The sequence below is a fragment of the Lithobates pipiens genome, unplaced genomic scaffold (assembly GCF_037356315.1).
Source record: "Lithobates pipiens isolate NorthernLeopardFrog02 unplaced genomic scaffold, aLitPip1_a1.2 Scaffold_8, whole genome shotgun sequence".
NCBI classification, from domain to species: domain Eukaryota; kingdom Metazoa; phylum Chordata; class Amphibia; order Anura; family Ranidae; genus Lithobates; species Lithobates pipiens.
This window is the reverse complement of record NW_027507903.1, coordinates 29,338,553-29,364,218: the sequence shown is the minus strand read 5'-3', so window position 1 is coordinate 29,364,218 and position 25,666 is coordinate 29,338,553. Positions and strand designations below refer to the sequence as shown.

General features: G+C 43.9%; 1 protein-coding gene across 1 annotated transcript in view; it reads left to right on the top strand.

The window, feature by feature from the left end:
- The first annotated feature begins 5,714 nt into the window (after positions 1-5,714).
- The window catches only part of ST8SIA2 (ST8 alpha-N-acetyl-neuraminide alpha-2,8-sialyltransferase 2), a 540,643-nt gene continuing 520,691 nt past the window's right edge, over positions 5,715-25,666 (top strand). The window contains exon 1 of the mRNA XM_077472929.1: positions 5,715-6,317. Within this exon, the coding sequence (XP_077329055.1) occupies positions 6,220-6,317 (98 nt within the window). The 5' untranslated portion in view covers positions 5,715-6,219. The remainder of the gene's footprint in view (positions 6,318-25,666) is intronic.

The window sequence follows — 25,666 nt, the reverse complement described above, 5'->3', positions numbered from 1 at the left end:
AGGGGGACATGCACACAGGGGGACATGCACACAGGGGGACACTCACACAAGAGGGCATGCACACTGGAGGACACTCACACAGGGGGATAGTCACACAGGGGGACACTCACACAATAGGACATGCACACAAAGGGACACATACACAGGGGGGCACACACACAGGGGGACACGCACACAGGAGGATATGCACACAGGAGGATATGCACACAGGGGGACATGCATACAGGGGCACATGCACACAGGAGGACACGCACACAGGGGGACATGCACACAGGAGGATATGCACACAGGGGGACATGCACACAGGGGGACATGCACACAGGGGGACACGCACACAGGGGGACACTCACACAGCACACATGCAAATAGGGGGACACACACACACAGCCAGGAGGACAATGTGGGGTGGGGGGACCCGGGGCCCTTACATCTGTACACTCCCCCCCATCACGTGTAGCGGCAGTGGCATCTCGGCTTCACTCACCGAGTCACTGGATGCCGATAATAGTATTTCTAACAGCGCGCTGCTCCCTACCAGCCCCTTCACTCTTCTCGTCCGTCCCAGGTGATGTCACGAAGCATACAGTACAAGCACCTGGGACGGACGGGAGGGAAGGAGGGGCCGGCAGGGAGCAGCGTACAGTTAGCAGTGTTATTATTGGCATCGCAGCATGTAATTCAGCCGCTGCAAGTGGCCTCTCATGTGGCCGAGTCCGGGCCCCTAATGTCCTCGGGCCCTCTGGCGGCGCCCGAGTGACCGACTGGTCAGTCCGCCCCTGTATGGCACCATGGTTGATATGCTATCAAGGTGATCGAAGCGCATTGTTTTTATTGTTACATTTTAATATATAATGAAGTGGTTCAACTCACCATAATACAGAATCAGTGGGAGCCCTGGGCTTGTCACTTGCCACATCTCCTGCCACCAGATGCAGCATGTCATTTGCCACCATCGCCTGTCACCAGATGCAGCTTTTTAACTTGCCTCCGTCACCTCCCACTAGATGTGGTTTGTTACTTGCCATTGTGCCTGCCACCAGATGTGGATTGTCACTTGCCACATCACCTGCCACCATTTTCAGATTGCCACGTCACCTGCCACCATTTGCAGATTGTCACTTGCCACGTCACCTGCCACCTGATGCGGATTGTCACTTGCCATGTCACCTTCCACCATTTGTAGACTGTCACTTGCCACGTCACCTGCCACCATTAGGAAATTGTCACTTGCTATGTCACATGCCACTAGATGTGGGTTGTCACTTGCCAACTGATGTGGATTGTCACTTGCCATGCCAGCCAGTGCCACCAAATGTGCATTACCGCTGCATTGGTGGCAGGCTGGCAGCACTGGTCTATTTAGTGAGGGTAGGAGAGCGGAGATGCGGGGCAAAATGAGCACCCGAGCTGTGAGGGCAGAAGAGCGCTGATGTGTGGCGGGCAGTGAGAGATGATGTCATCTCTCTCTGCTCCCCGCCGCACATCACTCCCACATTCAAGTGGCACAGCTGTGAGGGTGGAAGAGTGGTGACGTGGTGCGGGTGGAGAGAGATGATGTGATCTCCTCTCGTCCGCCTGCCCGATTCTCTCCTCTCATCCACCTCTAATGCAGCCCGCCCGCCAAAGCCACAACCCGCTGATTAGACAGGGACCCTGCGGCAAGAGACTTGGGGCTATGGGCTCCAGATTTGGGGCTACAGCCTCAATAGCCACCCCTTGGCGATGCCTATGCTACAAAACGGAATTGCCACGGATGATCACATTTTCGGATAGGAACTTTTCCCAACCGAAAAATTTACTAAACTCACAACAGTAAAATCAGTCTGTATATGCAGTAAAGCGTGCTTGTTACAATCACTATGGAACCTAAGGGGTAAATCCTGTGCACTGTGTAAAAAGGTAGTTTAAACCTGTCTTCTCTGATCCTCCCCTCTTCTTCCACAGTCACCAATCAATCTCCTGATTAGGGATGGGTGAGCGGTTCGGGCCGAGCATAAATTCGGGCCGAACTTTGGTTGTTTGGATGTTCTGCGAACACTAAGCAATATGCAGTGTTCAGGGAAAATTCGGAACATCGTTAAAGTCTATGGGGCATTAACATGAAAAATAAAAAGTGTTAATTTTAAAGGATTATATGCAAGTTATTGTCATAAAAAGTGTCTGGGGACCCGGGTCCTGCCCCAGGATACATGTATCAATGAAATGTTTTTTTTTTTAAACACCCATTTTATTGGGAGCAGTGATTTTAATAATGCTTAAAGTGAAACAATAAAAGTGAAATATTACTTTAAATTTCATACCTGGGGGGTGTCTATAGTATGCCTGTAAAGTGGCACATTTTTCCCGTGTTTAGAACAGTCCCTGCACAAAATTACATTTCTAAAGAAAAAAAAGTACCGTATTTATCGGCGTATAACACGCACTTTTTTCCCCTTAAAGCAGGGGAAAATCGTGGGTGCGTGTTATACGCTGATCCCCCGAAATTCTAAGCCTCTGGGCGGCTTTCAGCCGCCTTCGGCTCTTCAAGGCGACTTTTGGCCGCCTTCGGCCATTATCGGCGGCTTTCGGCCATCTTCGGCCGCTCTCTGCAACTTTCGGCCACCTTCGGCCATTCTCGGAAGCTTTCGGCCATTCTCGGAAGCTTTCGGCTGCCTTCGGCCGTTCTCGGAAGCTTTTGGCCGCCTTCAGCCATTCTCGGCAGCTTTCGGCCGCCTTCGGCTCTTCTCGGCAGCCGAAAGCTGGCGAGAAGAGCCGAAGGCCCGCCAAGAACTACCGCACGCCGCCGAGATACACATCCGGCTCTGTATCTCAGCGGCGGCATTTAAAAAAAAAAAATATACAAATAGCAAAATAAATAGACAAGGCTGCAATGGGGGACAAGACTGCATAAGGCTGCAATGGGGGACAAGACTGCAATGGTGGACAAGGCTGCATAAGGCTGCAATGGTGGATAAGACTGCAATGGTGGACAAGGCTGCATAAGACTGCAATGGTGGACAAGGCTGCAGGTCTGGTATGGATTTTAAGGGGAACCCTGTGTCAAAATAAAAAAAATGGCATGGGGGTCCCCCCAAAAATCCATACCAGACCCTTATCCAAACACACAACCTGGCAGGCCACAGGAAAAGAGGGAGGATGGAGAGCACCCCCCCTCCTGAACCGTACCAGGCCACATGCCCTCAACATAGTAGCCCCCCAAAACACCTTGTCCCCATGTTGATGGGGACAAGAGCCTCATTCCAACAACCCTTGCCCAGTGGTTGTGGGGGTCTGCGGGTGGGGGGCTTATCGGAATCTGGAATCCCCCTTTAACAAGGGGACCCCCAGATCCCAGCCCCCCCTGTTTGAAATGGTAATAGGTAAATTGTACCCATATCATTACACAAAAAAAGTGTTAAAATAAAAAAAAAACACAAAACACACTTTGGGACAAGTCCTTTATTAAAAAATAAAAGAATAAAAATGTCCCACAAAGTCCATTCATCTTCTTCTCTCGCTCCGCCGATGGAACAAAAAAAAAAAACCCACAAGCCACCACCGATCTGCTTCCATGGGAGGCACTGCCGTATGATGCATCCTTGCAGGTGGCAGTTCTTTTATAACAGGGCAGGGCCACGCGGTGACGTACCTGGGTGACCCTGTCCCCCTCTGACGCATGGGGACTTCCCAATGGCTTCCCCGTGGCGTCAGAGGGGATGGGGCCACCTGTTTATGTATATAAGTGGCCCCGCCCCCTCTGACGCCCCTGGTCAACAAAAAGTGTAATATGGGGTCAGATTTGTCTGCCTCAATGTCCTGCTAAAAATCACAGATCGCTGCCATTACCAGTAAAAACAATAAATATAAATAAAAGTCCCTAAATCGTAGTTTGTAGACGTGTTAACTTTTGCACAAACCAATGAATTTGCACCTATTGCGATTTTTTTTTTTTTTACCAAAATTATGTAGAAGAATATATATTGGCCTAAACTGCATGAATAAATTTGTTTTTATATATATTTTTTTTGGATATATATTATAGCAGAAAGTAAAGAAAATTTTTATTTTTTTTTTCAAAATTGTTGCTCTTTTTTTTTTTATAGCGCAAAAAATAAGAACTGCAGATGTGATCAAACACCGCCAAAAGAAAGCTCTGTTGTGTGAAAAAGAAGACATTATTTTTGTTTGGGTACAGCATCGCACAACCGCGCAATTGTCAATTAAAGCGCGCATTGCTTTTTGGCAAAAAAATGCCGTGGTCATTAAGGTGACACTAAAGGTTCCTTTTTTTTAAAAAAAAAATAACAAACATGTCATACTTACCTCCAATGTGCAGCTTGTTTTGCACAGAGTTGCCCCGAACCTACTCTTCTTGGGTCCCTCGGCGGCTTTCTCGGCTCCTCCCCGCATTAGATAACCCCCTGGGACAAGCGCTCTCCCGGAGGGTTATCTTATGGGCGCGCTCCCGAGTCCAGAATTCGGCATCCATAGCCGCTGAATGCAGAACTCAGCCCTGCCCCAAAGTGGCCGCGACATTGGATTTGATTAACAGCAGCGGGAGCTAAAGGCTGTACTGCTATCAATCTATCCAATCAACAGCCGAGAACCCCCAAGCCAAGAGATGGCACGTCCCTGTGGGACAAGTTCAAGGGTTCAGGTAAGTAAAATGGGGGGGCTGGTCACTGCCAGGTGTTTTTTCCCCTTAATGCATAAGATGCATTAAAAAGGTTGTAAAGGTAAATGTTTTTTCACCTTAATGCATTCTATGCATTAAGGTGAAAAAACATCTGAAAGTGCCTGCGTCCCGAGCCCCCCCCCCTGTTTTACTTACCTCACCCCTCGAAAATCCCACGCTCGCCCCCGCCGTTCTTCTTCACCACACAGCCTGGTCCCTGATTGGCTGGAGTGGATGGATGGAAAGCAGCGCAGCCATTGGCTCGCGCTGCTGTCAATCACATCCACTGACGCGGAGCGCTGTGGGCGGGGCCGTGTGATACAGCGAGCCGCTATAGCCGCCGGCTGTATCATGGGAGCGCGCCCGCAGATGCTTCTCACCATGCGAGAGAGCTCGCATGAACGTGAGAAGTACCTGCGGGAGGAAGCAGAGACAGCCGCCGAGGGACCCCAGAAGAGCAGGTTGGGGGCCACTCTGTGCAAAACGAGCTGCACAGTGGAGGTCAGTATAATATGTTTGTTATTTAAAAAAAAAAAAATTCAACTTTACATTCCCTTTAAGGTGAAAAAACACTTACCTTTACAACCCCTTTAAGGGGGTAACACGTTCCGGGGCTGAAGTGGTTAAATGATACATGGAACGTATTGTTTGCCTTACTATTGATTTACATTGCTGCTGCTATTAGCAATAGCTACATAGTTAGCCTGGTTGAAAAAAAAGACACAAGTCCATCTTGTTCAACCAATAAAAGACTGAAAGCTGAAAACGTACAAATTAATGGAATGGGAAAGGTATCCATAAAAATACCTCTTTAAATGAAGGGTTACACACCTCGGTTGTCAGATGACCCTGCCAATCCTAGTGAACTGAGCATGGAAGGAGTGGGCACTCCTTTGTTGATGTGATAATGCTGAGTGTTGTCACCACCATGAGTCATAGCAGAATCTGTAGCCAACCCAGGGCTCATTCTATGTATTGCCAAGTGTGCTTATTATGATCCCTGTGCTCTCTCTCCCATTATCCAACATTTCCATACAAGAAATATTACAAAGTGCATGGCACTCTAATATCACATCAGAATGATGCCAGACACAACCTTCCCAGTGACTGTTATGTAAGCCATCCATTCTCCAATTCCTTCAGGCAGTGTGTACTGTTACTTGCTCTCATCAGTCTATCCCTGGTGGCTTTTCCCTTACTGCCTGCTGTCTGTTGCCTGCTCCCAGGTGAGCACTTCTCCCTTTGTTACACTAAGTTTAAGGAGCAGAGAAGAAGAGGAGGGAGGAGAGGGAGGATCTCTGTGTCAGCCAGTGGATGTCAGTGCCTCTGCATGGATCTCTCTCTTTGCCAGTTTGTGTGAGCACAGCAGCATGCACTCTGATGATAGGTGACAACGATCTGCCCCCATTCCCCACCTGCACTCAGCCAAGAAGGACTAAGGAGGGGTGGGGTGGGGGGAAGCCTGCCTTGCGCAAAGCCAGGATTGACTTGCTGCCTGGACTGCCAGCTCTCACCTTCACCTCGCTGATTTGCACTGGCAGGCTTGGGAGAAGCAGCAGAGAACCATGAATCCGGACTTCAGGAGCTGGGTACTTGCCACTGTCACCCTGCTAGTGGTCTTCCTCATCCTGGCTGACATCTCAGAGCTGGAGCAGGAGATGGGGTAAATATTATTTTCCCTTTTCATGTTGGAATGGCTGGAGGGGCACAGAGAGGTCGCTCATTATCTAGTTTTCTTTGTCTTAATACTTCAGCTTGCTTCTTGTTTAACTCTATCCTGCCTTTTTCTGATTCCAGTACAAACACACAGCAGTGATCAGATTGCACAGTGTTTATGGTGTTTATGGGCTTTGGGTTGATAGGCAATACTGTTTGCATTAAATGAATCAATACTTTTGATGGCGATCTGCATGCTTCTCGTCTTGATCTGTGCTATTTCTAGAAGCTTTGATTATTTCTATTAGCAGGGATCACAGCAACAAAGTGGAAGTAGAGGTGAGCTAGGCTAGGACTGGTAATGATAGGTTTGGATATTGTCGGGTCCTATTGTCGGAAAAGCAACGTGCTTAATGCAGAAGCAAGAGAGTAGAGAGCTCCCAAGGCAAAGCAGTTATGTATACAGGAAAAAAAAAAAAAAAGAAAACAACAATGCTGATGATGCAAAGCTATACTCATATCACAACATAAGGCTGGAGGATACACTACCAGGCTACCCTGCCAAGAATTCACACCCTTTAGTGTTAGAAAAGGGCTAGAGACTTGTCTCTGCTACAGGCATGCATGTAGGTTTGGAGTCCACAGCCATTCTACTGTCAAGGAAGAAACTGTCTTGAGGAAGCCTCATTAGTTTTTCTTTTTTCCTATAGTGCCTCTTTGATAGAAGTCAGTGGCTGTGAAGAGCTAATATTTGAACTTTCAGTAGACTGATGATGCTTAGCTTGCTGCTTTGTCACCTGGAGGTTGAGGGATCCGAAGGGACTTGGGGATGATGCTTAGAATGCTGATTTGTCACCTGAGCATCTGAAGGATCTGAATGGGGCTTGGGGATGATGCTCTGTCACCTGGAGGTGAAGGGATCTTAAGGTTTTTTGGGATGATGCATAGCATGCTACTCTGTTACCTGGACATCTGAAAGATCTGAATAGGGCTTGGGGATTGTGCTTAGCATGCTGATCTGTTACCTGGACATCTGAAGGATCTAAATGGGGCTTGGGGGTGATACTCTGTTCCTGGGGGTAGAGGGATCTGAAGGGGCTTGAGGATGATGTTTAGCATGCTGATCTGCTACCTAGACATCGGAAGGATTTGAATAGGGCTTTTGGATAATACTCTGTCACCTGGGGTTAGAGGGATCTGAAGAGGCTTGAGGATGATGCTTAAATTGCTGCTCCATTGCCTGTACATCTGAAGGATCTGAATGGGGCTTTGTGGTGATATTCTGTTCCTATAGGGGTAGAGGGATCCGAAGGGGCTTGAGGATGATGCTTAGCTTGCTGCTCTGTCACCTGGACATCTGAAAGATCTGAATGGGGCTTGGGGATGATACTCTGTCCATAGTGGTAGAGGGATCTGGAGGGGCTTGAGGATGATGCTTAGTTTGATGCTCTGTTACCTGGACATCTGAAGGAATTACATGGGGCTTAGAGATGATGCTCTGTCACCTGGGAGTAGAGGGATCTGAAGGGGCTTGGGGATGATGTTTGGCATGGTGCTCTGTCATGTGAACTTGGAGGGATCTAAAGGAGCTTGGGGTGATGTTTAGCTTGCTGCTCTATCATCTGGACATATAGGAATCTGAAGGGGCTTGGGTGATGGTTGCATTGTGTATTCGGCTACTGGGTTGGCTATGATGCATTGCTGGGTGTGGTGAGTTGCCCCTATTTTGCTGACACTGTCCTCACACGTGTCTGGATCAATATTAGACAGAGGAGGGGATGAGCTAAGCTTTTCAAGCATCTCCAGGGTGTGCTGAGAGCTTTCATTATCCCTTAGCCCTCCTGTCTGCTTTGAACACATGTACAGAACTTACTAAGGAATGCTAAAGCCACTAGGAGTTCAATGGTGTGAATCACCTCCAAGATCAGAGACTTGGGTCAACAGCTAATCAAAACTATCCTTTTATTTGTTCTCATTTACCATTATGTTATAATAGAAACAAAGTAACTATCTGTCATTGTTGCAATAGAATGAGTTTTGTTATTGTTATGCAACTGGTGAATTGCTATTTAAAGTATCAAAGAGATATGAATAAATAAATATAATAAATACTAAAATTTAGCATTTATTATATTTATTTATTCATAATATTTAGTAACAAAAGAAAAACCGAATAATACTGGTACTAGCAATCCATAAAGCTGGTGCTTGTTTAGCTGCTGTGTGAGTATAGATTTGTTTTTGCTAGTCATGTATAAAATTTGGGCGAAGAGTCAATGTAGCTCATGGCCACCTATTGGATTCTAGAGGTTTTTGCAGTGCAACTTAGAAACCAAATGACAACATCCAATTGGATTCTATTTACTAAATTGTAAACCCATGAAGCCAGTGCTGGGCAAAATCTCCCCAGGCAGCTTGCAAGTAAAGCAGACCTTCAGTCATTTTTGTTCAACTTTTCATTTACACATCTAAACATTTTTTTTTCTTGGCAGTTAATAAATACCTTATACATTCCACTTCCCAATACTTGCCTGGTAAAAAGCCTAGGCTTATGACATCATGCACAGCTCTCTCTCTCTCACTCTCAAAGTGAGTGTTTGCCAATAAGGGAGGGGGGGGGGGATGAGTCATAAGAAGGCCAAAGAGAGCTTCAGGGCTGCAGAGCTGGAGGCGTGCCTCTGTGTGTCTATGTAAATCCAGAAAGTGAACAGGCAGCAGCCCACAGTTAAAATGGTTGCAGACACATTCAGTGGAGGGAGATTTCTGCAGCATATTTGGCAAGTACAAGTACAGAAACAGAGTATATATAAAATCATATGCAAAGTGGTTGGAGGGAAGCTTCAGAATGGCAAAGATGTTTTTATTACAAATGATGTGAGCAGACTCCAGTTGCTCGTTAAGGCCAATATACAAAACCTCCAAAAGTGCAACATATATATTTACACACATTCTTTATAGATGTTGACTTACTAAAGGCAAATAGGCTGTTCACTTTGCAAAGGACTTTTGCCTTAGCTTAGTGAATGAGGCAAAGCTTTGTTGACTTCTCTTATCTATTCATGTGCAGGGAAAATTACAGTTTTTGTTATTTCCTTGGACATGATTAGGTATTTTTGCAAAATGAATTTACACCTTATAAACTAAGGGAAAATTCTCTTGCAATGTTCAAATTTCAACACTGCCCATGGTGCATAAAACTTAATGAAATGTCACTTATCACATTTCAATTCATTTCTAATAAAAGAAAAAAGTAAACAGTTTGACTGATCAACCTGGCTGCTGGTGTGAATCAGCCCTAAAGCAAAACAAAACTCTCCTATCCCTTACAGCATAGGTGCTCAACCTGTGGCCCCTCCAGCTGTTGTGGAACTACAAGTCCCATCATGCCTCTGCCTTTGGAAGTCATACTTGTAACTGTCAGCTTATAACTGTCAGTTCTGCAACAGCTGGAGGGCTACAGGTTGAGCACCCATGCCTTACAGCCACAGAAGCTGAAATCTTACCCTCCCTTTGAACTGCAATTGCCATGGTGCTACACATGTGATCAGTTATGGTACCAACCATTTGGTGGCTTGACAGTTCAGGTAGGAGCACAAGCAACTGTGACAGTTATCACTCACAACATGCCTTGAATGTAACTGCTTTTGAAAACAGTTAAATCAGTGGGTTTAATTCCACTTTAATGTTATACTTAGCTCATTGCACAGAGCAGCCCCCAATTTACTTTTCTTGGGACCCCCACCGACATTCTGGGCTCCTTCTCTTCTCTGTGTGCCACCGTAGAAAGCTACTTCCTATGGGGGTGTGCCTGCAGGTTTGCTGTTGAGCTGAACTGTGTGGATCTACAGACATACACAGTGCAACTCAGCCCTGCTCCACTGATCCCTCCTCACAGGATTTAATTGACAGCAGCAGGAGCCAGTGGGGATAGTTTAGCAAATTAGTGCTAAAACGGTATTCACTATAGCACTGGTAAAAAAAAATACTCAGAAAAAATAAAATTTACTATAGCTCCCTGAAACCAAATAGTGCCCAAACCCTTACTCTGCTAAAACCTGGAATAGTGCACGTGGAAATAATGTTCAGAGCATTATATAATTGCATAAATGGTACTGAAATATGTGGTATATTATTTAAAGATAATCTGCTTTTAAACAGTGTGAAAAAAGAATTTCTACACTGAAATATCTTTAAAAGTCTGAGAAGAGATAAATTCCCTGTTTTTGTACAACTAGGTGCCAACACAACTGAGCATGCTCAGACCTGCAAATAGCGCTCATTTTAGCTCCAATGAACGCTGTGCCCCGGAAGATTTGACTGCTGAATGACCAGGCCATTTTTTGCAATTCAGCTGTGCCACTGTTGCACGGTCATGCGACATTGTACCCAGACAAAATTTACATCCTTTTTTCCCACAACTAGAGCTTTCTTTTGGTGGTATTTGCGGTTTTTATTTTTTGCGCTATAAACAAAAAAAAAGAGCGACAATTTAAAAAAAAAAAAACACAATATTTTGTACTTTGTGCTATAATATTCCAATTTTTTAAAAAGAAAAGGAAATATTTTCTCATTTTAGGCCGACATGTATTCTTCTACATAAGCAGTTAAAGAGCATTTTTGGGAGTGAAAATCTGCGCTATAATAGTCCAGTGCAAGTATTAGCCATTGATGATACAATTGTAACTTCCCCAAATAAATCCTTCATATTGTGGCAGGTCAGCACGATCCTGCGAGCCGTCGTAGCTGTACATCGGCCCCTTTAAGCGGGCTAGCATGTGCTGTCATCTCCTATAGTCAGTCCCCTTCCCCTACAGTTAGAACACACAGTCAGGGAACACAGTTAACCCCTGCATTGCCCCCTAGTGTTAACCCCTTCCCTGCCAGTGACATTTATACAGTAATTAGTGCATTTTTATAGCACTGGTCTCTGTATAATTGTCAATCGTCCTAAAAATGTGTCAAAAGTGTCCGATGTGTTCGCTATAATGCTGCTGTCTCGATAAAAATCGCAGATCACCGCCATTACTAGTAAAGAAAAAATAATAATAAAAATGGCATAAATCTATCCCCTAATTTGTAGGCGCTATAACTTTTGCGCAAACCAATCAATATACGCTTATTGCACTTTTTCTTACCAAAAATATGTGGAAGAATTCATACTGGCCTAAACTGTGAAAAAAATTAGCTCCTTTTAAAATAAATTGGGGATATTTATTATAGCAAACAGTATTTAAAAATTGTCACTCTTTTTTTTATAGCGCAAAAAATAAAAACCACAGAGATGATCAAATACCACCAAAAGAAAGCTTTATTTGTGGGGAAAAAAGGACGTCAGTTTTGTTTGGGCACAGTGTCACATGACCGCGCGATTGTCAGTTAAAGCGACGCAGTTACATAGTTAGTAAGGTTGAATAAAGACACCAGTCCATCCAGTTCAACCTGAGTGAGTGTCTACAATTGTCCCTATCCCTGTACAATGCACACTCACATCAGTCCCTAACCTCAAAGAGCCCACAATCCAAGGTCCCCATTCATATACTAGGGCCAATTTTGGACAGAAGCCAATTAACCACTTCAGCTCCGGACCAATAAACACCTTAAGGACCAGAGGTCTTTTTGCAATTTCGCACTGCGCTGCTTTAACTGGTAATTGCGCGGTCATGCAATATTGCACCCAAACGAAATTTGCGTCCTTTTCTTCCCACAAATAGAGCTTTCTTTTGATGGTATTTGATTGCCTCTGCGATTTTTTTTTTTTGCGATATAAATGGAAAAAGAGCGAAAATTTTGAAAAAAAAAGATATTTTCTTCTTTTTGTTATAAGAAAAATCGAATAAACTAAATTTTAGTCATACATTGAGGGCAAAATTTATTCAGCCACATGTCTTTAGTAAAAAAAATGTCAATAAGCGTATATTTTTTGGTTTGCGCAAAAGTTATAGCGTCTACAAACTAGAGTACATTTTCTGGAATTTACACAGCTTTTAATTTATGACTGCCGATCTCATTTCTTGAGGTGCTAAAATGGCAGGGCAGTACAAATCCCCCCCAAATGACCCCATTTTGGAAAGTAGACACCCCAAGGAAATTGCTGATGGGTATGTTGAGCCCATTGAATATTTATTTTTTTTGTCCTAAGGGATTGAATAATGACAAAAAAAAAAAAAAAAAAAAATTTTTTTACAAAAAGTTGTCACTAAATGATATATTGCTCACACATGCCATGGTTATATGTGAAATGACACCCCAAAATACATTCTGCTGCTTCTCCCGAGTACGGGGATACCACATGTGTGGGACTTTTTGGGAGTCTAGTCGCGCACGGCACCCCGAAAACCAATCACCACCTTCAGGATTTCTAAGGGTGCAAATTTTTGATTTAACTCCTCACTACCTATCACAGTTTCGAAGGCCATAAAATGCCAAAATAGCACAAAACCCCCCCAAATGACCCCATTTTGGAAAGTAGACACCCCAAGCTATTTACTGAGAGGCATGTTGAGTCCATGGAATATTTTATATTTTGCCAAAAGTTGCGGGAATATTACAAACTTTTTTTTTTTGCACAAAGTTGTCACTAAATGATATATTGCTCACACATGCTATGGGCAGAAGTCAAATTACACCCCAAAATAAATTCTGCTGCTTCTCCCGAGTACGGGGATACCACATGTGGGGGACTTTTTGGGAGCCTAGTTAACTAGCTACCTAGCGACACTAGCGACACTGATGCAGCGTTCAGAAAAATTATCGCTTAGTGACACTGGCAAAAGGGGGTGAAAGGGTTAACTAGCGGAAATCAGGGGGTTAAAACCATTATTGGGTAGTATATCGGGGTACCTAGCGCTATAAAAACCTGGCGGTGAACCTAAAAAATAACTAGCTACCTAGCGACTGTAGCGACACTAATGCAGCGATCAGAAAAACGATCGCTTAGTGACACTGGCAAAAGGGGGTGAAAGGGTTAACTAGCGGCAATCAGGGGGTTAAAAACATTATTGGGTAGTATATCGGGGTACCTAGCGATATAAAAACCTGGCGGTGAACCTAAAAAAATAACTAGCTACCTAGCGACACATGCAGCGATCAGAAAAATGATCGCTTAGTTACACTGGCAAAAGGGGGTGAAAGGGTTAACTAGCGGCAATCAGGGGGTTAAAAACATTATTGGGTAGTATATCGGGGTACCTAGCGCTATAAAAACCTGGCGGTGAACCTAAAAAAATAACTAGCTACCTAGCGACTGTAGCGACACTAATGCAGCGATCAGAAAAACGATCGCTTAGTGACACTGGCAAAAGGGGGTGAAAGGGTTAACTAGCGGCAATCAGGGGGTTAAAAACATTATTGGGTAGTATATCGGGGTACTTAGCGATATAAAAACCTGGCGGTGAACCTAAAAAAATAACTAGCTACCTAGCGACACTAGCGACACATGCAGCGATCAGAAAAATGATCGCTTAGTGACACTGGCAAAAGGGGGTGAAAGGGTTAACTCTAGGGGCAATCAGGGGGTTAAATCTTTATTGGGGGGTGATAGGGGGCTACCCTGGACCTAACACTAACTGTCCTGACAGTTTTTACTGTCACAACTGACACTGAATGCATTGATCAGTAAAGAAATGATCAATGCAATCAGTGACACTGTGACTGGGGGGGGAGGGGGGGCGGGGGGGGGATCGGGGGGCGATCGGGGGGGGGATCGGGGGGGGTTTGTGTGCCTGTGTGTACCTACATGTCAGTGTAGTGTTGGTGCACACTTACTTTTACTGTTCTCCTCGTAGTCCGGTCAAAAAGACCGCCCCGAGGAGAATGACATCACTTCCTCCTTCCTGTGTAAACAATACACAGGGGAGGAAGCTTCTCATTGGCCAGGAGCGATCCAGAGGGGGTGGCCGAAAACGAACGGCCATCCCCTCATCACGGAGCGCTCCTGGACCGAATCGGACCGCCGTAACCAGCGGGAGGGGGTCCGATGGGACCCCCCACCCGCTGGAAGGCAATCACGTAGATGTACGTGATTCTGCCTGCCTGTGCCATTGTGCTGACGTACAATGGCAATACGGCGGTCCTCAAGTGGTTAACCTACCTGCATGTCTTTGGAGTGTGGGAGGAAACCAGAGTACCTGGAGGAAACCCACGCAGACACAGGGAGAACATGCAAACTCCAGGCAGGTAGTGTCATGGTTGGGATATGAACCAACAACCCTTTTTACTGCTAGGTGAGAGTGCTAACCACTACACCACTGTGCCGCCCAGTGTTGTATCGCAAAAAATGGCCTGGTCATTGAGCAGCCAAATCTTCTGGGGCTGAAGTGGTTAATGTTGAGATGAAATGTATCTTTCTCTGAAATAAATTTTACTTTGCAACATTGTTGCTTCTACTTAATCTATTTTGTTTTTAAGAATGCCAGAATGTGGAATGTTTTAATGTTTTGGTAAAATATTTTTTTCTCCATCACTTTTTATTTATTACTCTCCATCTCACAACAATCTTTACCCAAACAGGTGTTTTAACAAGCCACAAACAATACCAATTTAAAATGAGTAACAATTAGTTGTGCTTTTTATCATTTCCAAATAATCATAATTTGAGCCCAAAAAATGTGATATGTGTACCAACATCAGAAATCAAAATGTATTCCCAAAAAGGGGTAATATCACTATTCTACACTGACCCACAAAGAACCAGCAAATATCACAGAATAAATCAAGAAGAATAACTCTTGAGTAATGTAATTCCATTGCCTGTATGTCCAAAGAAATGCAGTATTTATGTGTATTTATGTGTAGGAGGTTTTCACATGTGGCAGCTCCATGGCTTAGAGGTTAGAACTTCTTCTTAACATCCCAGAGTGTCTGGGTTTGAATCCCAAACATGCCACTTCAAGTTGAGAAGTTGTCTCATCGCCCAGGTGCTAAAGCTATGTCTAAATGTAGTAATTATGTGTAGGACTTCCACCACCATTGTAAATCTTGCCAGATACACTATCTAGCCAAAAGTATTGGGACACCTGCCTTTACACACACACATAAACTTTAATGGCAGCCCAGTCTTAGTCTGTAGGGTTAAACATTGATTTGGCCCACCCTCTGCAGTTAGAACAGCTTCTGAGAAGGCTGTCCACAAAGTTTAGTGTGTCTATGGGAATGTTTGCTCATTCTTCCAGAAGTGCATTTGTGAGGCCAGGCACTGATGTTGGATGAGAAGGCCTGGCTTGCAGTCTCTGCTCTAATTCTCCCAAAAGGTGTTCTATCAGGTGGAGATCAGGACCTCAACACAAAAGAACACCTTAGGGATGAATTACAGCATAGACTTAAGCCAGGCCTTCTCATCCAACATCAGTGCCTGACCTCACACATGCACTTGGAAGAATGGTCAAACATTCCCATAGACACACTCCTAAACCTGGTGGATAACCTTCCCAGAAGAGTTGAAGCTGTTATAGCTGCAGAGGGTGGGCCAAATAAATTTTGAACCCTACGGCCTAAGGCTGGGATGCCATTACAGTTCATGTGCGTTTAAAGGCAGGCGTCCCAATACTTAGGCCAATGTACTGTATATTGCTTGTGACATAGGGCTGGTTCACACCACAGAGATGCAGACAACATGTGTGAGGCTACCTGCTGGCTAAGTGGGTAGCAATTCTGTTGAGCAGCATTGGGGTTGCTGGTTTAATTCCCCAACATGCTAATTCTTGTGTTGACGTTGTGTTGTCATTTATATGTTCTCCCTGCATTTTATTTGTCTCCTGTAGAAATAGTCTCTAATGTCAGAAAGTTAGTTTTGGACTTTATATTGAAAGCTCATTGCAGCCAGGGACTGATGTTAATGTTTTTTTTTAGCACTAATCATGCCCAGGGACTTGGACATGCACAGGTACATATGTTTAGAAAACTGTTGCTTTGTTTATGTGCGTGCAGATGGACTTCGATCTTTGGCGTGTAGTTGGAGATTTAATGTACATAGCCAAGGGCTAACACAGTTGCAAATAGTATTATGTTTTCCTGCTCATCAGGTGCATTTACTTTAGACATACATGAAGAGACAGATTGAAAGATACTGGTGGGTACTTATATTGGGCATGAGTCAGTGTGCTAACAATACAACCTATCTTATATAAAGGGCTGCAGTAGGGGGCGGTTCGTTTGGCCTGAGAAGGCCAAGTTTTTTGCTGTGATTTGTGGGGGAGAAGGAATAATATTGTGCATATTGACAAATGCCCAACTAGGGCTGTTTGCTGAAATTAATGTGCATTTTTTCAATCAAAAGTGGGTTTATGTGGCCATGCTGTCAATGTTGTGTGTGTATTGTTCCTGTCTGACCATGCAAACATGGTTTGGGAGCATGTGCTGACCTTCTACTCTTTGATCCCATTGCTTAATCATGTACACAGAAATGCAGCTTCCAGCAGAACATACTCACTAATGTATGTATGTGTGTGGAATGTGGGCTAGTGGTGGGTGTTATATTTTTAATATGTGCCTTTTTTAACATTATGTTGGAAGGCTTTGTAAGAATAAGTATGTTTCTATAATCTTTCTATAATCTTGCAGATAAAAATGTGTTGTGTTGCCTGTTATACACTGAAAGTAAAGCTGTGTTCACTCTAAAGTTTAGAAAAAATTTAGATTGTAAGCTCCTATGAGCAGGGCCCTTAAAACCCAATTGCTAACTTTTGCTAAATGTAGCACCATATATCCTGTAGACATTGTTTTGAATCTAGTAAATGAATGTACATAATTTTGTTTCTGCTGGCAAAATAAAAGTACATTATTGAGCTGTTGTGTTTTTTTTTTCTCTTTTCTTTCTTCTTTTTAATTAGTTTTGTGGGTGGTTTTTGGAGAAGTGCAAAATCTTTCTTTTATATCTTATTTCTATATGTATTTGTGCACCAAAAAAACAAATCTCTGCAGCACACCTGCAAGTAAATGATAAAGGTGGAATCTTTATATATAACAGCTGTGGAGAATTGCAGGTAATGAATTCAGCTGGTGGATAGGCAGTGTTGTATGTGTCAGCCCTGGTTCACTATGAGTGTGATTTGACATGAGATTTGACGTGGCAATTGTACCGCTCTAATTGGTGCGGCACCGCAATTTCCAAAAGTAGTTTCTGTACTACTTTTTGGCAATTTCGGGGTGGGATTTTTATTGACATCAGTGCAGAAACCTGCACAGATGTCTGAATTCCCCCCCCCCCCCCCCCGCAGTCGGGACTGACATGCGGGAATGAAGTCGTGTGGGTTCAGCTAAACTCGCACAATTTCCTCCCGCTGTCAGTGTAAACCAGGGCTCAAACTGGGCCTTTGTAATTTAGCTTCTGCTATCCCAGGGACACCATTTCTTATAAAAATTCCTTAAAGGGGTTGTAAAGGTAAATGTTTTTTCACCTTAGTGCTGTTTATGCATTAAGGTGAAAAAACATCTGACAGTCCCGGCGCCCCCAGTCCCCCCGTTTTACTTACCTCACCCGCCGAAAGTCCCGCGCTCGTCCCCCGACGTCCTTTCCACCATTCAGCCTGGCCGCTGATTGGCTGGAGTGGATGGATGGAAAGCAGCGCAGCCATTGGCTCGCGCTGCTGTCAATCACATCCACTGACGCGGAGCGCCGGGGGGCGGGGCCGCGTGATACAGCCGGCGGCTATAGCCGCCAGCTGTATCACGGGAGCGCACCCGCAGATGCTTCTCGCCATGCGAGGGAGCTCGCATGAACGTGAGAAATACCTGCGGGAGGAAGCCGAGACAGCCACCGAGGGACCCCAGAAGAGCAGGTTCGGGGCCACTCTGTGCAAAACGAGCTGCACAGTGGAGGTAAGTATAACATGTTTGTTTAAAAAAAATCACTTTACAATCCCTTTAAGTTTACCTTCAAATATCATATGTAGAAATACAGATTTGCATATCTGCAAATAAACAAAAATAAAAAAATTATATTAGTGGTTGTGATCAAATATTGACAGCTGCGATCAAAAGATCGTGGTTTCACCTTCTGAACCAGAAACAAGTCATTGTAATCACCCGGAAGTTCCTGTGCTGGTCAGAATCTCCATCTAGGTGGACATGGCGAGGTCCCTCTTTAGCAAAGAGGAGGTGCTATTCATTTGCTGGGTAAGTGTAGGATATGTACTTGTGCTTACTCAATATGGGGGTGGATGTGGTAGTTAGATTTGGTGTGGGTGGGGTACATTGATTTGTTTGGCATCACCACACATTTGCTTCCGTCCCATGTGCACACATCACTTCCTGCATTTGTTCTGCTGATGTAAATCAGTAAGGACTATGCAAATATAAATGAGCTCCTTTCTATTAAAATATATATGACTTGTTTCACAGTTGGGCGACTTTTCCAGCAAATTTGGACCTCCGAGTTGCATGACAAGTTGTACCCCATGATTCTCAATGATAACCATTCATATCTGTGCTACTTCAACTTGCAACAACTTCTAAGTAGTCTCTGTACTTTTGTGTGACTTTCATGTGACTTGAGGTACATAGGGTGCAATATTACACAGGCATTCCCAGAAGTTGGGGCCAAGTTGCAGCAGCAAAGTGGCTGCAAAATAGTTAGACTTTCAGGTTGCAGCAGCGTGAATGAAATTCATGGATAATACCTTTGAATTAGGCCCTATTCTCACTTGTGTGTCCTGAAAGTCGGTCAAATTCCTACCTGCGCTACTATGGTTTGAGTTTGATGCGACTTGAGGTCCATATACCACAAGATTACACAGGCAATGGTCGCACAAGTGCAAATGAGGCCTACTTCAAAGGTGTTATCAATGAATCTCATTAGGTTACTTTCGCACTTGGCTGACTTTTCATATAACTTGAGGTCCATAAGGCCCCTTTCACACTTGTGCGACCTGAAAGTTCCGCAATTTTGCAGCACTTTTTGTCTAAAATTTGATGTGATTTGAAGCAATACCAGTGTAATCTTGAGGTCTATGGGCGCAGGAGTCGCAGGACAAGTTGCACAAGTGTGAAAGGGGCCTTAGGGCCGGTTCACACTGCTTTGCTTTCCAACATCAGATGTGATTTGCCCCGCACTATCAATCACATGCGATGTCTGTGTGATGCAAACTCAGCCATACAGATAGTATGGTTGAATTTGTATCGCATTCAGACCAAACTCGCACAGGACCCTTTTTTTGGTCCGCAGCAGAATCAGATCGCATGGGTGTTGTCTGAATTTACAGTTCACTCTGCGATATGCGAGCTGATTTGGGGGTATCATTAGCTTTCTCCTGACACTCCTAGCAGTTTGCATATGGCAGTGTGAACTGCCTGTGAGTTGTATTCGCAAGGTTCCATCATCGCTCCAGTGTGAACTGGCCCTGACCCTGACCCTAGGTTCACACCTATGCAGTTTTTGTGTGCGTTTTGCCTCAGCTGGCAAATGTTTATCAACAGCGATAAAGAGAAACAATGTATCTCTCGGTTCTTTTAGATCAGGGGTAGGCAACCTGGGGCCTTCCAGCTGTTGCAGAACTACAGGTCCCATCATGCCTCTGGGAGTAAATGTAACTGCCAGCCTTAAAAAATGCCTCAACAGCTGGAAGGCTACTAGTTGCCTACCCCTGTTTTACAGATCAAAGGAATGACCTTCCATCTGTAAATGAGGTCAGTTTAACCACTTAAAGAGGAGTATCCATTAAAAAATAAAAAATGTCAAATACTGCAGCTGCTGACTTTTAATAATCTGACACTTACCTGCTCCAGGGTCCAGCATTGCGGGGGTGGAAGCTCCGCTCATCCCCCGATCCATTTGGCGGCACTGACATTGCAACTGTGGGCACCTGGCTATGGCTTCACAGCCGGGCACCCACTGCACATGCGCAAGCCGCGCCACGTGACGTGATTGGCTGCGCAGTCATCTGGGACCTGTCACGTGTCCCAGATGACAGACAGGAGGAAGGAGGCGGAGCTGAGCCCTTCCTGCGCTGAGGGGAAGTGGCGCCAGGTGCCTGGGCACTGAAGGAGGCAGACTACGAGGGACCCCCTAGCCCCAGGCATTTAGAGGTGAGTTACATTTTTTTTTTTTGCTAGAAAATTACTTATAACCCCCAAATATGATATATATATATATATATATATATATATATATATATATATATATATATATATATATATAATTTTTTATTTTTTTTTATTTTTTTCGCAGAGACCCTAGAGAATAAAATGGCAGTTGTTGCAGTATTTTAGGTCACATTGTATTTGCAGAGGTCTTTCAAAAGCAATTTTTAGGAAAAAATATACTTCAATGAATTAAAAAAAAAACTAAACAGTAAAGTTAGCTCAATTTTTTTCTATAATATGAAAGATGATGTTACCCCGAGAATCGTGATCTTTATTCTAAGCAAAAAAATAAAAAATTACAACTCTCATTTTATCCAGAATTGTGCAGCTCTAATATGGACTTTACTCATGTTTAATATATAAGCGCTGCATTTATTTTTTATTGCTACTATTGTTTTTACCCGAAAACTGTGCTAGCTGCTTTTATTTAGTTCTTTGTACATTGCACTACATTACAAGCGCAGGTGTTTTGTGTTTTTTTACCCAATGTGAACGATGCCTAGAGATGTTCACAGCCCTTCTGGAACTGTTTTCATTGTTGGCTCAAGTGTGGCTCTGTTATTTCTTCTCAGATACGTGCTGGATTGCATTATCTTATAGAGCCTCTGTCATTTTTTGGACCATTTTGAAAATCTCCAGTTCTTTCAAAACAAAGTTGTTGTTAATAATTTCAAAGGGTGGCTTAAAGTGTCTAAATTGGATGCAATGCTTGACATTTATATTTTTAGTACTGAAAAGCACCTTTTGATCAGCCAGCGTTTCATATCTCTGTGCTATTTTGATATTTCAGAGCCACTTGTTGGAAAAAAAAAAAAGACATTTCTGCTGAGTTTTGTCGGAGTTCGCATTTCTCAAGTGTAAATAAATTTTAGATCTCAGAGTCAATCAAAATAGATGACTATTGTTCTTTGCGGCAGATTTATACAAGATGTTTTTGAAAACACAGAAGATAAAAACCAGACCAGTAAAATTCCAACTAATATTTTTGTAGTTTGAGCCACAGAATATACAATTTTAGACTAAAGTGGTTCTAAAGGCTTTTTTTCACCTTAAAGTGGATGTAAACCTGATTCATGAAATTTGAGCTGGGCACATATATCTGCAGTGTTTTCTTATCTCTCTTCAAAGCAATATGTCCTGTGGCTTTCTCCTGCTCCATTCTTCTGGTACCATGAAAGTTCTCCGTCAACTGAGATAAAAGCAACCAGAATTTTGTGTTGGGGAGGATGCTATAAATAGGTTAGCAGCGTGCTGACCAATCCACGAATATCTCTGAAAGTCTCTACCTTTGAGGAAAGAGGCTGTGTGCCTTTCCTCCAATCAGCTGTCTTAGCCGTATGCCCAGGCTTCACTGCAGTGCTAAACAGGGAGAGAAAATCTCCTAACACAATGTGCACTTTCTAAAGAAGATATAAAGCATTAGACAGCAGATATCCATGTAAAACTTATGTAGGGAGATTTGTTTCATTACTGTGTATCATCTGAGGCTGTTCACTTCACTGGATATATGTGAGGATTTACATCCACTTTAATGACTGCTGCTCTAAGGTAAAAAAAAAAAACTGTATTCAGTCCCCCACCCAACCATCCCTTATACTTATATGAGTAGTATACTGCTCAAGGTACCACAACCCTTTCTACTCTCTCTGCATGTAATGTGGGTGCCGGCCCTGCATGCATCAGAAATATATGGTAAAAAAAAGTCCGGATGACTGCACTCCAGTCAAATCAGCTTTATTGATCCATGTAATAAAATGAGAATCCATACAGCAAATGGGGGTAAGAAATACAGCACAGCTATCACATTTCACACCTCTGCTGGTGCTTAATCATAGCTGAAAAGATAGACTCAAACATGGGTATATATACATAGACATATGCAATTGAACTTGAAATTAAGACCACCCATTTGTAGGTAATAAAATACAGTACAAGCAGGTAGTTAACCTTCCTGCTACAAAAGCAGATGACGTCAGTTGTGTCTAAACATGTAAGGTGGAGCCTGTTGTGACGTCACAACATACGATACTGGAAACGAATGGGAAGTGGGGTGTGCGTACCCACGCATTTTTAATGTACAAGCGCTTTTTAATTTTAAACATATGTGAGTACTTTTTCTGCCTTTTTAAATAAACTTTACATTTATATGGAGTTACGCTATGTGGAGTCTTCTCTGTTTGTATATATACCCACGGAGCATCTAGCCAGTGAAGTATACTTGTATCGCTGCTAGTCCCTGTATACGCTCTACACTTTCCACTTTGAGATTATAGCCCCAGCAGTGCTCACTGGAACAGAAATCCTTCTATAACCAATGCCATCATTATGTTTTGCAACAATAAGATTGCAAAGGTCTTGAGAGAGAGCTCTTTGCTTTTACCCATCATGAGATGTTTCTTGTGTGACACCTTGGCAATGAGAAACCTTTTTATAGGCCATCAGTTGAGACTGAACCAGCTGATATTAATATTCACTGATTTCAGCTGGTTTATTGGCTTTCCATGCCTTTTGCTCCTGCCTTTCTTCATGTGTTCAACCCTTTTTCCCTGTATCATTCCATTTTATTACACATAACCTAATTTCTGAACTTATTTTGGTTTCTTTGTATGGATGGATTGCATGGGTTGTTAACGACATGTGGAGAAAATTTCATGTCAGTAGCACCTTTAGAAGTGGATTTACCCAGTAAATTGGTGAAATGTTCAATACTTATTTTACCCGCAGTTTTTGTGAAAAAAATTAAAAAAGATATTCCTCCATCCAAGCCCACCACAACAATATATACATTAAAGATGCAGTGCTCAGGGGTGCCCATGCATTAAGATGGCCCTGGAGGAGCCAAGTAAGTGGAATGGGTGAAGATCCACTCTAAGCTCCCCACACCCAGATACATTGGGGAGGAATTAAGATGTACCGTATATACTCGAGTATAAGCCGAGATTTTCAGCCTCTTTTTTGAGGCTGAAAGTGCCCCCCTCGGCTTATACTCGAGTCATCGCTGTCTGCCCGCTCGATCAGCGTGTCGAGCAGACAGACAGCGGCCATTCTATTCAAAAGCCGCGCCTCCGGCTCCGCCTTCGCCTGTGATAGGCGGAACACTGAATTTCCCAGCAGCCTGTGTTCCGCCTATCACGGACATCGTATCATCCTCGTACTACGGACGAGGATGATACGACGTCAGTGATAGGCGGAACACAGGCTGCTGGGAAATTCAGTGTTCCGCCTATCACAGGCGAAGGAGGAGGCGCGGCTTTTGAATTTTACAATGGCCGCCGAAGAGGGCACGGGACGGAGGCGAGGCAAGGCAAGGCAAGGCACGGCACGGCACGGGACGGGACGGGACGGGACGGAGGCAAGGCAAGGCACGACACGACGGGAAGGCACGGCACGGCACGGCACGGGACGGAACGGAACGGAGGCAAGGAGGCAAGGCACGGGACGGAACGGAGGCAAGGAGGCAAGGCACGGGACGGAGGCTCGGGACAAAGGTAGGCTGGACACACACACACACACACACACACACACACACACACACACACAGGGATGGGTGGATGGATGGAGACACACACAGGGATGGGTGGATGGATGGAGACACACACAGGGATGGATGGATGGATGGAGACACACACACACAGGGATGGATGGATGGATGGATGGAGACACACACACACAGGGATGGATGGATGGATGGACACACACACACACAGGGATGGATGGACGGACACACAGGGATGGACGGACACACAGGGATGGACGGACACACAGGGATGGACGGACACACAGGGATGGACGGACACACACACAGGGATGGACAGGCATGTCTCACCCTCGGCTTATACACGAGTCAATAAGTTTGCCAGTTTTTTTGGGGGTAAATTGGGGGCCTCGGCTTATATTCGGGTCGGCCTATACTCGAGTATATACGGTAGTCCTTCTTTATACTATAGCTTGTTATATGTATCGTGTGTCCAAATAGCCAAACTTTTTAAGCACATTTCCAAGGACCTTATAGTAAATCCTGCTGCTCCAGGTCAGTGATTCTCAACCAGGGTACTGTGGAACCCTAGGGTTCCTCCAGAGGTTGCGAGGGGTTCCTTCAGCATTGAGCAATTTCTGCCTCTCAGATAAGTTCCCACTGACACCATTGACCTTTTTAGCGATCTGTAAGGAGGAAATTCTTCCCAGTGACCACAAGTGTAAGGACCATTCTTCCCACTGACCATCCCACTAACGTATCATGAGTTGTAGATTTCTCATTTTTAGTAGGGGGTTCCCCGAGACCGGAGAACTATTTAAACCTTTTCAATGTGTTGAAAAGGTAGAAAAAGGCTGCTCCAGGTCAATGAGGGAGGTGTATCTGGTTATGAGATTACAAGTGGGAAATGCATACGTTTCTTCACCTATATATTAAACTTTCCCTAAACTTTAGACTTTCCCTAATATAATAATGGATTTTGTCATTTGTAATAATGCATGCATTACACCTGCCAATCTCTCTTCTTGCCCTTCCATCGCACTGTGCCATGAGGAATAGATCTGGGCTCCGCTGTATAATTTGTCTGCATTACACATAGTTCTAAATTGCTACTCAGCCTTAAAATAATATTGGCTTGTTATTTTTAGAATATGCTTGAAATGTTGCTATGAGTGGCTGGTGAAACCAGAAATTAGCTAGGCAAATGTGAATTCTATGTGGGACTGGCTTGTTAGTTTTAATCGTTTTTTAATCGTTTTTAATAGCTTTTGACCCATCAAATGGCAGCTTTTATGAAGCCATATCTTTTATGTAATATCATGAAGAATTGAGTATCTATTCAATGAAACAAATCCAGTTTTGCTGTCAAACTGCTGCGTTATAACATCCTCCAACTGTCACTTGCTGGCCAAAGAACTAAAAGAGTCATGTGATCGCTCATCAACTGCCACCTATAATGTGACGTAAATCAGAGTGCCAGGAGCTCTAATCTGGACATACCTCATTCACTGGGGTGGCATTGACTTTTAAAAAGTGTTGTTACTACAGGCAACATCGAGTATGTTAAAGTGGTTATAAACTATTACATATTAAAAATAAAAAATCCTAAGCCGCGCTTAACTTATGTAAACGACTAATTGTGCAAAAAAAATTGTGGTAGAATGAGTAGTAAACAAGGTATAACAACACTATATAAATTGGTGTATATCTGTAACATGCGTGATATAAAACACACGTGTATTGATATCTCAAAACGCAGAATCTAACCCTTACAATCTAACCCATACAATAGATTTCCATGACAT